The 16,238-nt window shown below is 40.4% G+C and overlaps 1 protein-coding gene across 6 annotated transcripts in view; it reads left to right on the top strand.

The window, feature by feature from the left end:
- Window positions 1-1,471: 1,471 nt before the first annotated feature.
- Window positions 1,472-16,238, top strand: part of slc25a47b (solute carrier family 25 member 47b) — a 28,480-nt gene continuing 13,713 nt past the window's right edge. The window contains exons 1-3 of one of the 6 annotated variants that reach the window (XM_043697407.1): window positions 1,472-1,732; window positions 4,491-4,720; window positions 8,802-9,565. In XM_043697407.1, the coding sequence (XP_043553342.1) occupies window positions 9,454-9,565 (112 nt within the window). In that variant the 5' untranslated portion in view covers window positions 1,472-1,732; window positions 4,491-4,720; window positions 8,802-9,453. The remainder of the gene's footprint in view (window positions 1,733-4,490; window positions 4,721-8,801; window positions 9,566-16,238) is intronic. The other 5 variants (XM_043697413.1, XM_043697409.1, XM_043697410.1 and 2 more) reach the window with 5 other exon arrangements.

Raw genomic sequence — 16,238 nt, 5'->3', positions numbered from 1 at the left:
GGGGGCTTGCTGGGTCTGTATTGTCTAAAAAAAAATACACTCTGAGGTGGCCAAACTGGCCATCAACAGGTCGAGGCAGCGGGCCGTGGAGGGGGTCGTTAGGGCCAACTGCCTGCCCCTCTTCCACGGCTACGTTAGTGCCCGGGTGTCCTTGGAGAAGGAGCACGCAGTGTCAATCAACACCCTGGAGTTGTTCAGGGAGTGGAGTGCATCATTTCTCCGTCCAATTCTATTTTGATTTAGTCCCTACCCTCCCCTTCACTGTTTTGATCACACAGCACTGTTCTTTGATGTGAAGGGCAGTGTTTGTCACTGGCCACCCGGGTGTTTTCCTATCTTCCTGGTGGTGGAATTTGAATTAAGATTGGTGCACTTTGTGTCTTTCACTGTGTCTCACACCTGCACACACACACCATGGGTGCTGGGGAAAAAAATAAGCACTACCGCACTTAGGTGGTAGTGTGGGGGTTAAAATAAAAAAAAATAAACATGGGAAAAAAAAGAAAAGAACCAGAGTGTTGGAAAAAATAAGCACTATCGCACTTAGGTGGTAGTGTGGGGAAAAAATAAACAGGAGATTTATTTGGGTTAAAAAAAAAAGAAGAAAAAAGAAAAAAAGAAAAAAAAGAACCAGAGTGTTGGAAAAAATAAGTCAAACTTCCCGTCGTCACACAGCACTGCTCTTTGAGGTGAAGGGCAGTGTTTGTCACTGGCCACCCGGGTGTTTTCCTATCTTCCTGGTGGTGGAATTTGAATAAAGATTCGTGCACTTTGTGTCTCACACCTGCACACACACACACCATGGGTACTGGGGATAAAATAAGCACTACCGCCTAACCGGGGGTTAAGGAAAAATAAATAAATAAATAAACAGGGACCCTAATGTGCAACTGTCATTGCTGTAAAAAAAATAAATCAGGGATTTAAGGAAAAAAAATAAACCAGGGATTTATTTTGATTTAGTCCCTACCCTCCCCCTCACTGTTTTGATCACAAAAATCAAACTTCCCGTCACTTTACAAATCTCCAACTACATAATGGGGCTGGGGCACAGTACTTTTCTTTGTCGTTGCCTTTTATTTTTAATTTAAAATGTGTCATTAAAGACTGCAAGTTGGAAAGTGCATATACTCGGTTAAAGGTAAGGTTGGGTTGAACACTAGTTTTATGACTGCCATTTTGTGAATTATTAGCACCAAACAAAGCTGCAGTATATTGCAGAATGTCCATTTTGTCAGTTCTCAAAATAAAACCGAGGGAAATGAAAAAAAAATCAAACTTCCCGTCAAGCGCCAGCCACGTTCCCGACGAAGAGTTCGACCGTTACTCGTTTATTTTCGGCGTTCGTGGACACCCGGCTATTTCCCCCCTGTCTCGGCTATTTCCGCCCTTTCTCGGCTATTTCCGCCCTGACTCGGCTATTTCCGCACTGACTCGGCTATTTCCGCCCTGACTCGGCTATTTCCGCCGCTAGTCGGATCTTACATAATTTTTATGCGGGCACTCGGCTTTTTTCGTTCAGGGGCAGCAGTTTTTGCTGTTATTTTCACAACTTGTGTTACGTAACTCAAGTTAATTAGACTACTCCTGTTCGTTTATGGTCTTGTTTTAGTTTCTCTGGTGACTGTTGTATATTCAAACTAAGGTCCGTCATTTCGCAATTGCTGATGAGAAGAAGTTGACATTTGGCACAAAATGTATTTACTTGACTTCTTAGCTGGGTGGTTTGCAGGTAAGAAATGGTACTCTGTCGTTAAAGTGTTTGAAAATGATCAGTATTTATTCCACGCATACAGTTGTTAGTTTCAGATGGTACACAGGATTTTATATGTTAAAAAAATGGAAAATTCCACTAGTTTTGTCATTGCTTCAGTTGTGGATTGACTTGAATGTTACTTATTAATATAGTTAAGCGTTATTTTGTTAGTGAAGAACATACTAATTTTAAAGTCGTACATGTTAGAATTCATAGTTTGCCATTGAAAATTTGTTTATTCAGATACACACGAGAATGTTGGAAGATCATTACTAAGAGCTGCAGGACATGATTTGTGTCTGATGTTTCTAAATGTTGTCACATTTCCAGGGACAGTTTAAATAATAAAGTATATCTAATGGGCAATGATTCTTGGTTAGTGTAAACCCCTGTCTTTCGTCATTGATGCATTCCTTCGAAGGAGAGGTGTGTAGTTGGTAGAATCCAAAGTTCTACTTGGAAGGTTATTTATTAAAGTCAAAGCTGTGGGGACTCATGATAAAGTCAGTATTGCCAAGAGTTGGATATTTTGTTTAAGGGGTTATATCAGTATGAGAGGAAGTTCAAAGAGTGATAACAAGAGGATAACTGTTACTAGTTAGCATCAATGGTGGTTATAAGAAACATACAGGCCCCCTGTAACATGCTTTGCCATTCAATGCGATCAAGGTCAGTATTCAAGTCATCTGTCTTAAACTTGTTTGACCATGGAAAGTTCACAATGCTCTGACAATTGCAAAAATTCACAATCCTCAGACTGAAGAAGTTTTTCCTTATTGGAGTCTTTAATGATTGGCCACCATTCTGGAAAACCTGGCCCCATATTCTAGATTCCCTATTTAGGGCAGCAGATGCATGGGAACACGATCGCTTGCATGTTTTTGTCCAAGCACCACACAATCCTGACTTAAACTGTATCACCATTCCTTCATAATCACTGAATCAAAATCCTGGAGCTCCCATCCTTGCTACACTGTGGGTGTATCTGAACCAGGTGGACTGAAATAGTTCAAGGATGCAGCTCATCATCACCTTCTCAAGGGCAGTTAGAGATGGCCAATGAATGCTTGCTTAGCCAGCAAAGCCTGCATCCCGTAGAGATTTCATTTTCTAAGGTTTGTACAATGTCCATCTTTGGTTTAAATTTACGTAATTGTCTGTCATTTCACATTGCCATTTGTTATTAGTTGTAATTTTGGGACTGTGATGCAATCAATGCCATTCTGAAATGAGTGAGGAAGGAATTCAATTGCAGGCAAAGTATTCTCAGATTTTTTGAAGAACTCTGGGGAGGGAGCTTCCAAGAAAAATAGCCAAATGAGCAGGATTATTTTGCAAGGAGTTAGTTGAAGCCTGGACTGCTCACTTCAGTGAAGAGAATGTACATTTATTGAATCAAGTGCACACTAATTTTGGAGCACATAGGAGTGCCTGTGTGGAGCTTTACATCAGGTGAAGCACAGGCCATTTCAACATGTTTGAGATGGGCACAGCATGTATTACTGTACTTATTAAAATTGCTTTCATCCTCTTGAAGTTTACTTGAGTGGAAAATACAGGGCTCAATATCTGTCCCTCAGAAGCCTGATGCTAAAATTTTCTGATTCATTTTGGAACCCTAGTCTGGACGTGAGGGAGACAAGCCATTTTGAAGCCATTGAAGGAGCTCAGAATTGAAACATTAATCACTCAAACAATCTCCTCCAGTTCAGTTTAAAACTGTCTTCAAATCATCCCTGAAGTACTCCACCCATTCGTAGTAACCAATCATAATACTAAAAATAGGGTTCGGAATGGATCATTAGCTCCTCGGGTCTGCTGGTCATTCAACAAGGTCACGGTCAATTTGCCACAGGCCTCAAATCCTCTTTTGTTTATCATAATCCTCCTTCAACTCTCTGAAACACCAAAAATTTATTTACCTGCTCTTTAAATATGTTCAGTGATCTAGCCTCCGCAACTCTCTAGGGTAGAGGCTTTCAGATATTTGTTACCTTCATGGAGCAGAAATTCCTTTGCATCTCAGTTTTAAATGTTGTCCCCTTATTCTGTAACTATGTCGCCTAATTTGAGATTCTACCAGCAGTGGAAGCATCTTCTCAATATCTATCCTGTCAAGCCTCCTCTGAATCTTGTAGGTTTTAGTAAGGCCACTGCTGCCACCTTCACCCCCACCCACCATTCTTCTAAACTTTAATGAATAAAAGCCTAAACTGGTTAGCCATTCTTGATAAGTCAGTCTATTTGTCCTAAGAATCAACCTAGTGAATGTTTTGAGCAGCCTCTAATGCCAGTATATTCTTTCTTAACTACATTGAGACCAAAACTGTACACTGTATACCAGGTGTGGCCTCACCAATACCCTGTACAGTTGTAACAAGACATTACTTTTAAATTCCATGCCCCCCCCCAGTCAACAGTAAAGGATGCATTAGACTTTGCCCCTCATCCAAGTTATTAATATGGATGGTAAATAATTAAGGCCCTAGAACTGGATCTAGTAGCACTCCACTAGTTAGGTTTTTCCAATCCAAAGGAGACCCATTAATTCTCACTCTGTCCATCTTGTATTAATGAATCCTCAATCCATGCTAATACATTATTGCAATATCATGAGCTCCTATCTTGTCAAATAAATTTTTATGTGGCACTTTATCAAATGCGTTCTGGAAAGCCAAATACACAACATCTGTACATCTTCCCTTTATCATCTCTGCTTGTTATATCCTCAAAGACCAGTAGCAAACTTGTCAAATATGACTGCCCTGTCATAAAACAATGGGATAAGGCTCATTAAGGAAGACACAGACATTCTTTGAAAAATGCAGAAGCAAAGTCAAGTCAACTGACCGTCCAAGCAACAGTTATCCTTCGTGCCTTGGACTTATCAGCCAACTCTGTATCCATCAAACTAGAATAGAAGCAAATCACCCGGAACCCGAAGGGCCGCTTAAAAAGTAACTGGTGAGTATTGTCTAATTTGAATTTTTACAGTATTTCCTTTGTATTTTGTGATTAATTTTCAAATTATTCCTCACTTTTTAACCCTGAAAATTGGCTCAATTGTTGGGACATTTATCTTTGAACCATGCCTTCTGGATTCAAGTCCTGCTTCAAAGCTTCTGCTTCAGAGCTGTATTGAGGGAGCATTGTACAGTCAGGGGTGTTGTTTTTGGATGAGATGTTAAGGCAAGGTCCCATTTTCTTATTCAGGTAAATGTTAACAATCCCATGGCACTATTTCAAGGAAGGGCAGGGGATTTATTGTTATTATATTGGCCAATATTTATTTCTCAATCAGTATAACAAAAATATAATGTAGTCATTATTGCTTTGTTTATTGTGGGAGTTTGCTAAGTGAAAATTAAGTGCCAGATTTCCTACATTACAACAATCTTGTGTGTGGGGGGCAGAGCCTTCAAATCCCAGCCAGGCTGTTTGGGAGAGATGTCAGAAGGCACGTACGTCCGCAGAGACAAAGGACAGGGAATATCTGAAATTCTTTCCTTTCTGCTCTGTCTTCACAGATGCTGCTAGTCCTGATGAGTTTCTCTGGGGTGGCACAGTGGCTCAGGAGTTAGCACTGCTGCCTCACAGTGCCAGGGACCTGGGTTCAATTTCACCCTCTGGTGACTGTCAGTGTGGAGTTTGCACATTCCTCCTTTTTCTGCATGGATTTCCTCTGGGTGCTCCAGTTTCCTCCTACTGTCCAATGGTTGTAGGTTAGGTTGATTAGCTGTGGTAAATTGCCCATAGTGCCTTGGGATGTGTAGGTTAGGTGGGTTAGCCATGGTAAAGGCAGGTTTACGGAGTTAGGGTAGTGGGGTGGTTCTGGGTGGGATGCCCTTCAGAGGGTTATTGTGGACTCAGTGGGTGAAATGGTCTGCTTCCACATTGTCGGGATTCTATGATTCTTTCCTTTGCAACATTGAACCTTTTCATTTAATATTACACTGTTTTCAGGCTCTTTACTAAGTCGTGGAAGGGTCTTTCTTACTGAACATTTTTTAAACAATATATTTTTTAGAACATTTTGAATTGTTTAAAATAAACAGTAGAAAACATTACTGGCATACTTGCCCATTTGACTTTAGCCAGCTCTCCCTATCATGTAAATGACATTGTTTATGTTTAGCATTCTTGTTTGGGTCTACAATGTGTCACTTCCAATCTTAATATGGAATTTGGAAAGAAGACCAGAAAATTCTGGAGAAACTCAGCAAGTCTGGCAGCATCTGTGAAGAGAGATGCTCATGTTTCAAGTCCAATGACACTCACTCAGAACTGAAGGGGGCTGGAAAAGCAGTATTTGCTGACACCAAAACTGCTGGGCAAATGCAGCTGCATGATAATTCAGAAAAGGGCATGGACATCGATCCTCTATATCATTGCATCTCACTGCATATGTGCACAGAGCAGAGACAACATTTTAAAGGGGTCGGCAACAGAAAATATCTTGGGTGTGTGGTGGCATCAAAGGGGTTTCTCTTCTTCTTCACCCCAACCCGTTCTCCTCCCCAGTTTCCTCTTGCTTTGATGGTACAGGGGTTCGGGTGAGAAAATGGCCACCAAGAACCAACTCCAAAAAGGCTCACAGAATTATATGGCAGCTTACAGACCATGGCCGTAAGACGTAGGAGCAGAAATTAGGCCATTCAGCCCATTGAATCTGTTCCACCATTGAATCATGGCTGATAGGCTTTTCAGTCCCATTTTCCGGCTTTCTCCCCATAAGTTCTTGATTGCCAAGGAGATCAAAAGTTATCTGCCTCTGTTTTAAATATACTCAATGACCTGGCCTCCTCCGTCTTCTGTGGCAATGAATTCTGTAGATTCACTAGTCTCTGGCTAAGCAAGTTTCTCCTTATCTCTGTTCTAAAGTGTCTTCCCTTTACTCCAAGGCTGTGTCCTAGGGTCCTCTTCTGTCCTGCCAGTGGAACCATCTTCGCAATATCCACTCTGCCCAGGCCATTCGGTATTCTGTAAGTTTTTCAATCAGATTCCCCCCCTCATCCCTCTAAACTCCATTGTGTATAGTCTCAGAGTCCTCAAACATATTTTAAGCCTTTTATTCCTGAGTTCATTCTTGTGAGCCTCCTCTTGTGAACCTCCACTCCAGAGCCAGTACATCCTTCCTGAGGTATGGGGTCCAAACTTGCTCACAATACTGTAAATGTGATCTGGCCAGAGCTTTATAAAGCCTCAGAAGTACATCCCTGCCTTTATATTCAAATCCTCAAGAAGAATGACAACATTGCATTTGCCTTCCTAACTACTGGCTCAACCTGCAATTTTACCTTAAGAGAAACCTGGACTAGGATTCCCAAGTCCCTTTGCATTTATGAATTTTCTCCCCATTTAGAAAATAATAGTTCCATGCCTCAATTCTTTCTACCAAAGTGCATGACATCACTTTCCCATGTATTTCATCTGCCACTTCTTTGCCCACACTCCTCACCTCTAAGTCTTTTTGCAGCCTGCCTGCCTCCTCAATGCTACCTGTCCCTCCATCTATCTTTGTATCATCTGCAAACTTAACCAGAATGCCCTCAGTTCCTTCATCCAGATCGTTAGTATATAAAGTGAAAAGCTGTTCTCCCAGCACTGACCCATGTGGTACACCACTAGTCACCGGCTTCCATGCTGAGAAGGACCCTCTTATTCCCACTCTTAGCCTTCTGCCATACAGCCAATCCTCTATCCATTCTAGTACCTTGCCTTGAATACCATAGGCCCTTACCTTACTCAGTTTCCTATGTTGCACCTTATCAAAGGTCTTCTGGAAGTCTCGATTGGTTACATCCATTGGTTCTCGTGAGTGACAAGCAGTTACTGACTAAGACTGGTCAAGGGATCAGACAGGTGAACAGGGATAAGATATCAAAGGGGCTTCACCTGCTCTTCTCCCCTGTTCTTTCTGTCTTCCTCTTGCCTCATTGCTGCACACCTCCAGTTCTCTCTATGGTCCTGATGCCAACCCTCTCCTCATGGTTCCCAATCAAAATAGCCATATTGATAGGTGTCAATAGAAAAGAATTCAACTCTGCTGAGAACAAATTCATGTAGACAAGATAATGCGAACAGGATGGGATGGGTGCATGTAATCAAAATGGAGCAGAATGTTAAGTCTTGAAGACTTAAAAAGTTTTAGCTTAAAACTTTAGCCAAGCCTTGCCTAACCAAGCTGGATGAACAGCATCTCACAGTTTTTGCTTTGGCACTTTACAGCCTCCAGGTCCTAACATTGAGCTCAGGAGCTCATACTGTCCTCCATTTTGATTGTACTTCCCAAACCATGTCTTGAAATGTATATTTGCTTAGAGCTGAAGTATTTTCTACTATTCACATCTATCGTTATCATCTTTTTGTGCTGACCTCTCTCTTTTCCTACTATTAGCACTTGCTTTTGTATTTTATTTGGCACCCCATACATCTGTTCCATTTGTTCTTTCTCCCACTTTGTCAACAGCATAAAAATCATAACTTTTCATTCTCCTACAATTCCAAAGATGACTTATAGGAATTGAAATGTTAATTGTTTCTCTCTTCACAGTTTCTGCCAGAATTGAGTTTCTCCAGCACAAGCACTTTGTTTTTATTTCATATCTCCAGCATCCACAGTATTTTGCTTTTACTATAGTCTGGGTTTCAGTTGTGTTATATTCTCTTTCTTAGCAGATCTTGTACTGTGGAAGTACTAATTAATGCTGCCTTGTTATGCAATACTAGATTTTGACTTGAGTTGATTCCATACATGTTGTTACAGGAAATGTCATAAAAATATTCTAAAAGCCTATCTTTCAGGTTAATTTTGTTAATTTAATCTGTTCATTCTACATGAAGATTTAAAGTCTCTTGCAATCATGTTGCCTTTGCATCAAACTCCAATTTTTCCTTCCTTAGTGATTTGTATACCGGTATAACTATTGTTCCAGAGCCAACAAGCTACTACCATTAGTATTTTTTGACTGTATCTACTGATTCTACTTCCAGATTTGAGCCTAAATCCTTTCTGACCATTGTTTATTCATTTTCACCTCAACAGCTGGGAAGACAGTACACTGGACTCCACTTATAGCAGGTCCTGCTTCGCCAAGATGTGGCTGGTTTTAAGTTTGAACTATAAGGCTGAAGATGTGAGAGCAAAAAGAAACTTCAAGAAAGCAAGAAATCTCTTTGATCACAGACTATCAACTGACTGCTGACATTGAATATGAAGCTTGGATCGTTAAAAAGTGTTATCTTTCCATTAGCCTATTGTTTTCTTCTTTTTCAATATCTCTTACCAATCCCCAACTTCACCACTATCTCAAAGTGTCTCGTTTTCTCTCTCTATTGAGTCTATGACAAGCATCCTCTTCACTCCAATGTACTGTCAATCACTGTACTATAAGTGAAATTATCCTTGACTACTGGAACTGATATTGCCTGTCCTTTTGAAATGTTGTGTACATGGAATTTTTATTGCATAACCTTGGCTACCTCCATTCCTAAGCCTTTGTAATAGCAAGTGTATCTAAATCATTTTATTTTTATTTGTGCTGCTAATTCCTCTAAGTGACTGTATGAATGCTTTTCACATTCAGTTAGAGATTTTTTTAATAACTGGTGTTTGGTTGGTCCTTATGTGTAGGTGGACTCTTAAATGATCTGTCCCTTTGTGTTCTTGTCTTTACCGAGAACCATGTAGAAGTTTTATGTCCTCAACTACTATCTTTATCTTTTTTTTACCTGAAACCTTTTCTGATTTAAAGCCTATCCATATTGACCAACTGCAACTGATGCACACCATGAATAGTATCCATAGACGTGGGTAAAAATATTATGGTTTAACTTTTTATTAGGATATTTTATGTTCCATTATTAGTTATAACTTTGAAAAGAATGCAAGTAAATTTAGCTTTTCTGTTGATGACACAATGTAATCTTTTGCCTGAAAAAGGCTGACAGGCATTATGTAAATTAGGTTTTTTAGTGTTTTTTTTGTTTGGATTTTTGTTTTTCTCTTGAAAAATAGGGTCTTGCAAATAGCTCACATTTTGTAGAAGTGTTAAATGGAGAAAGATGGTATATAGTTTAGAAATAGTAAAATAAGTAGGACAAAATGTACAAGCAGAACAATGAAAGCTGAAATTTAATCTTGACAGTTGTGAAATACTGTGCATGGGAAGCTAATGCTGTGTAGAGTAAAAGACTGGAGAAGTCATGCTGAAACTGTTTGGTGTTTAGTATCTTACCACATTCGGCATAGAATCCGGTCACTGATGATAAACTGTATTTATACAGCACCTCTAGCATATTTCAAAGTTTGACACTCAACCATAAAAATTGAAATAAGGGCAAATTAGCAAAAGGAAGTGGGGTTTTATGTAAAGTTTTACTAGACTGATTGCTGGGATAAGGATATTGATTTCTACTGATTTTTTTTGGAGTTTTGAAGGATGATAAGTGATCTCATTGGAATTTATAAAATTCTTAGTGGCTTGATAGTTTAGGTGCAGGGTGCGTCTAGAATTAGCAGTCTCAGTTTCAGATAATGGGTTGACCATTTACAACTGTGAGAGATTACTTTGTCAAAGCTTTGTGGATCTTTGAACTTCTCTACCCCAGAGACCTGTAGATGTTGAGTTGTTATATTCAAATGCAAGATTTACAAATGTTGCTAAAAGCTTCAAGAGGTGCAAGGGTACTATAAGATGTAACTGAAGTAGAAGATCAGCTTTGACTTCATTAAATAACAGAACAGGCTTGAGGGGCTGAATGTCATACCACTTCCTCCTGTTTTGTATTTTCTGAAGTGGAGAGATCTAGGGAAGGAATTCCAGAGTTTAAAGCTATGTCAGCTGATGGTACACCATTTAAAATTGGCTATGGCAAAATTGAAGATGGCAAAATCTTGGAGGTTTGGAGAGTATTGCAAAGATAGGGAAAAATGAAGTCATGTACTGTTTTGAAAACAACAGCAATTCTATTTATACAGTGCTTTTAACATAATAAAAATCTTAAAGTGCTTAATAGAAACTATATTGAAAAAGAATGATAAGCATTCACAGAAATGAGGGCAGATAACCAAAAGCAGGATTAAAGGTGCATCTTGAAAAGGATAGAGAGAGCAATCCTACATGTTTTGGGAGGGAATTCTAAAACTTGAAGTCTAGGTAACTGTAGGTACAAGCACTAACAATGGAGTAAGTAAATGTGAGATGCTGAAGAGGCCAGACTTGGATGAGTGCATGGAGGGGTAAGGGAATGGGGTTGATTAAAGGTAGTGGGGTGAGGGCAGGGTCTTAGGAGAAAGTGAGGACTGCAGATGCTGGAGTACCAGATTTGAAAAATGTGGTGCTGGAAAAGCACAGCAGGCCAGGCAGCATCCGAGGAGCAGGAGAATCGACGTTTTGGGCATAAGCCCTTCATTCCTGAAGAAGGGCTTATGCCTGAAACGTCGATTCTCCTGCTCCTCGGATGCTGCCTGGTCTGCTGTGCTTTTCCAGCACCACATTTTTCAATTGAGGGCAGGGTCTTGCAAGGCTAAGCAAGTTCTTGGACGTGGATGAAAATTTTAAAATTATGATACATAATCAGAAACCAGTATGGTCAATACGCAGCAGCTATGGATGTTCAGGATTTGCTGAAGATAAGTATAGAAGCAGAGCTTTGGATGACCCAGTTTGTTTAGAGGATAGACTTTAGTCTACTAGCTAGGGGTGTGTAAAATAGTCAAACCTAGAGATAACATTGACATGGATGAGGTTTAGCAAACAAATGACTGAGACAGGCAACTTATAAAGATGCAAATAGGTGATCTTCATGATAGTGTGGATACATGGCTGGAAGTTCATCTTAGGGTCAAGTTTGGCACCAAGCTTGCAAACAGTCTGGTTCAATATCGGATAGTAGCCAGAGAAAGGAGATTATCGAGGAATTCAAAGGTTTTATGTTCCCAGTTATAAAGCTGAAGGAAGTTTCTGCTCATTCAAAGTATAGTATATAGAGAGTGGAGGGGTTGAGTTGAATGTCATCAACATGTGTACAGAAATGAACACTTTTTCATTTGGATGATGTTGCCAAGTGGTAGCAAGAAGGGAAATTGGAGGGGGGTCCAGAGTAGATCCAGTGGAGCCAGAGGTGCAATGGTGGCAAGTGAAACCATTGCTGTGATTCGTGGACTATGAATGGGTTAAGTAAATGCAGTCCCACCCAGCTGAATGAGGTGGATAGAAATTTGAGAAAGTATGGAGGGAAAATTCAACCTTGAACAGTGGTATTTGATCCCTGATGTTGAGTGTGAGATGTGAGGACGTAAAGGAGCTTTTAAGCCTCAAAGCGTATTGTTGAGAGGTGGTCTTATATAATAAGTTAAATGAACATGTATGTTTGAATTTAGTAATTTGTTATTATTGTAAAGTAAGTTTGTGATATTGGTGCACCTTCTTCTTTTCACAATGGCTTATAAATACATTTATGCAACACTTCACAGTAAAGGACACAATGTAGAATCATAGAATCTCTACTGTCTAGAAGCAGCCATCGACCCAGCCCCATCCCATTACCCCTATCCCTGCATTTCCCATGGCTAATCCACCTAGCCTGCACATCCCTGGAAACTGTGGGCAATTTTGATTAGCCAATTCACCTAACCTGCACATCCTGATGTGGGAGGAAACTGGAACATTTGCAGGAAACCCACAAAGACATGGGGAGAATGTGCAACCTTCGTACAGACAGTTGCCTGAGGGTGGGACCAAACCTGGGTCCCTGATGCTGTGAGGCAGCCATCACTAAGCCACGCACCACAGATATTGCAGATAGCTTTCTGTAATAGTGAGTTTTGAGAAGATTTGTAGCTCAGGTTGACATTCTGAATGTAGGTTTGCTTGCTGAGCTGGAAGGTTCGTTTTTCAGACGTTTCATCACCATACTAGGTAACATCTTCAGTGAGCCTCCAGATGAAGCACTGGTGGCATGGCCTGCTTTCTCTTTGTGTTTATGTTTCCTTTGGTTCCTGAGCTTCCAAAGGAAACCTAAACATATAAACAAAAAGTGGGCCATGCCACCAGTGCTTCATCCGGAGGTTCACTGATGTTACCTAGAAGGGTGACGAAACATCTGAAAACAAACCTTCCAACTCAGCGAACACACCTACATCCAGAACTTTCTGTAATTTTTGATTCTCACTTGTCTGGATGTGTGCAGTTACAAAAAACATATTAAAAGCTTGACGCCATCCAGGACAAAACCGTCTGCTTGATTGACACCACATCCACATACATTCATGCCTACCAGCACAGCCACAAATAGCCACAGTGTGTACCATCTACAAGATACTCTGTAAAAATTCATCAAGGTTCCATTTTAGCGCATTCCAAACTCTCAAATCACTCCTGCCTAGAAGGACAAATGCAGCAGATGTATGGAATTGATTAGATTAGATTAGATTACATTACATTACATTACAGTATGGAAACAGGCCCTATGGCCCAACAAGTTCACACCGACCCGCCGAAGCGCAACCCACCCATACCCCTACATTTACCCCTTACTACAGGCAATTTAGCATGGCCAATTCACCTGACCTGCACATCTTTGGACTGTGGGAGGAAACCTGAGCACCCCCACGCAGACACGGGGAGAACGTGCAAACTCCACACAGTCAGTCGCCTGAGGCGGGAATTGAACCCGGGTCTCAGGCGCTGTGAGGCAACAGTGCTAGCCACTGTGCCGCCCACTTGCTACCTGCAAGTTCCCATCCAAGCCACTCACCATCCTCCCTTGGAAATATGTCACTGGTTCCTTCAGTTTTGCTGGCTCAAATTCCTAGAACTCCCTCCCTGATGTTGCTGTGGGTGTATCTACACCAATTGAACTGTGGCTGTTCAAGAAGGGCAACTAATGTGAGGCCAGACAGTAATCTTACATCCCAGGAGTGAATAAAATAAATTATACAGTCTTGGATAAAATAGCACTTATACCAAGCTAAAGAAGGAAACCCTTCTTAGAAAAAACTGCTCTCATACAGATGTTACTATTAGTACAAGACCATTCTCATAATAAAGGAGTTATTGAAAATAGAAAAAGTACTCCATGAAAATAAAAAGTCCTTGAAAAACTCTCAGTCTTCCATAACAAAATGACTGCTGTAGCGAGATAGAGAGTGGGAGGGGGAATTCTGCAACAGGAAGTAGCTACTTTGCTGGTATGCTAACTAGCTGGACATTGATGCTGCTCTGTGAGCAAAGCTGACCTGTTTCTGAAAACACCAGTACACTTAGAACAGTGGATTACCACAAGGACTGGGGCTAGCTAACGGTGGCTAGTAGAAATTCTGGCAGGTGGCAACGTCTTTCTCCGTGCTGCCTTGTTTTCTGACCTCATCTGAAAATGAGGTGGGAATAGAATCATCTACTCCACTGCGAGAGGCAATGTACAAGCCAAGCAGGGTGGCGATTTAACAAAACTGGGATCTGACACAAAATTTGCTTCTGTTTTTTCAGATATGCCTGTCTGAAGAGATGATGGTTTTCATGTTCTTATGCCCTGAGAGTGGAGAGATACAACATGTTGATATTAATTATGGGACATCTTTAAAATTGTTTCTGTGGGTTTCCTACCCCCCAAAACCAGAACAACTGATTGATTTCTGGTCTGCTTGGTAGGAAAACTATAGCACAAGATGGTGGTCAATGCAGAAAGAAGGTAGGGAAATGCAGGGCAGATCATGAATGGTGTCAAGTTATGAATCATGGAATTAGAAGCAGAACAGTTCATTGGGTGGAAGAAACACTCCTGATTCTCCAGTAATGGTGCAATGGAATTTTAATAGTTTTACCAACAGCTAGGGAATCCAACTAAAATGGATTAAGGTAAAGAGCCAGTAAAATAACAACAGGTAGCCACTTACATGGTTTTTACTAACTAAGCTGCCTCCTGTGAATGGGTTGGGGAATGCACGTGCTGTCAATTAAAATCAAATGTCGGCTGATTGAGGTCATGTTGAATGTCTTTAAGATGTAATCCTGCCCAAGCCAAACTTGCCTGCTGTTGGAGATTTAAGTTATTCCCTTTGTCTCTGGACCAGTAACTCAGATTGCTGCTGTGGAACCAATTTTTTTAAAAAGACAATATTTAAATGTGAATGCCCTTAGCTGGTAAGCAGACAGCTGTCTCCAGAACAGTGTTAAAATAGAAAAAAAACTGTGCAAATAAAACATAACTCTCACGTTATGTCTTCAGGTGCATCAGTTATTGTGTAAATATTTTCCAAGACAACTTGTAAATCATCAAAATAATTTACAATTTTAATCCTTCAGTTAATTTTAAACTAGGACTTTATTAAAGCTTCCAACATGAGAGATTAATTTCTTTTTGGTGAATTTCACTAAAACCAGAAATATTATTTTATTGGAGAATGGTGCATGTTCATACATAAAATACTTCAGTTAAACGTTTAGCATGACTGCATCGAAAGTCATCCATTCCTTTTTATAGTTATATAACTGAAATGGATCTGATTCTAGCTGATAATCTGTTAATGTGTATCTAAGCTTTTCCAGCTAGTTTGTTACCACTGGACCTTTGGTATACTCAGCTGCGAATTAGCAACAGAAAATAGGAATGGTATATTGTATTGTTTACAATACAGAAGTGATGGAAAGGTTTTCGATAAGTCAGTGTTTGACTCTGAAATTGCTGTTGATTTTAGTTTACTGGGTAAAATCGGTGGCCCATTTCTGTTATAAATCTTGTTTGTAGATAAAATCCTGAAGAAGGGTCACACCCGAAATGTCGACTACTCCCCCTCCAGATACTGCCTGGCTTGCTGTGTTCTTCCAGCCTCCTATCTGTCTATTATAAATCCTGTTTATAGCAGCCCCTCTAATAAGCTGAGTCTCGTTTCTAAAAATGCACATCAACCAATGTTAAACTGTGTAGCAGGTGACCATATTTATCATCTCTGTGGGCTCAATGGGAAAATGTTGACAGTTTTCAGTTGTGTACTTGAGTTTAATTAGAAATGAGTTACAACAGATTGATTCCCCTTTGCTTAATATCCTGGAGAGTTACTTTCATGATAATTCAAATCTAGGCAGCAGAGGTGAAAGAGCAGAATTTGAATTGGATAGTTACTTGCAACTGGCCCTTTCTCTGACGAAATTGAAGGTGTAATGGACAGTGAAGAGGGTTACCTCAGATTATAACAGGATCTGGACCAGATGGGTCAATAGGCTGAGAAGTGACAGATGGAGTTTAATTCAGATAAATGTGAGGTGCTGAATTTTGCGAAAGCAAATCTTAGCAGGACTTATACACTTAATGGTAAAGTCCTAGGGAGTGTTGCTGAACAAAGGGACCTTGGATTGCAGGTTCCTTGAAAGTGGAGTCGCAGGTAGATAGGATAGTGAAGAAGGCGTTTGGTATGCTTTCCTTTATTGGTCAGAGTATTGAGTACAGGAGTTGGGAGGTCATGTTGCGGCTGTACAGGACA

The sequence above is a fragment of the Chiloscyllium plagiosum genome, chromosome 10 (genome assembly GCF_004010195.1).
Source record: "Chiloscyllium plagiosum isolate BGI_BamShark_2017 chromosome 10, ASM401019v2, whole genome shotgun sequence".
NCBI classification, from domain to species: Eukaryota; Metazoa; Chordata; class Chondrichthyes; order Orectolobiformes; family Hemiscylliidae; genus Chiloscyllium; species Chiloscyllium plagiosum.
The sequence above is the reverse complement of the archived record's forward strand: the minus strand, read 5'-3'. Positions and strand labels throughout refer to the sequence as shown.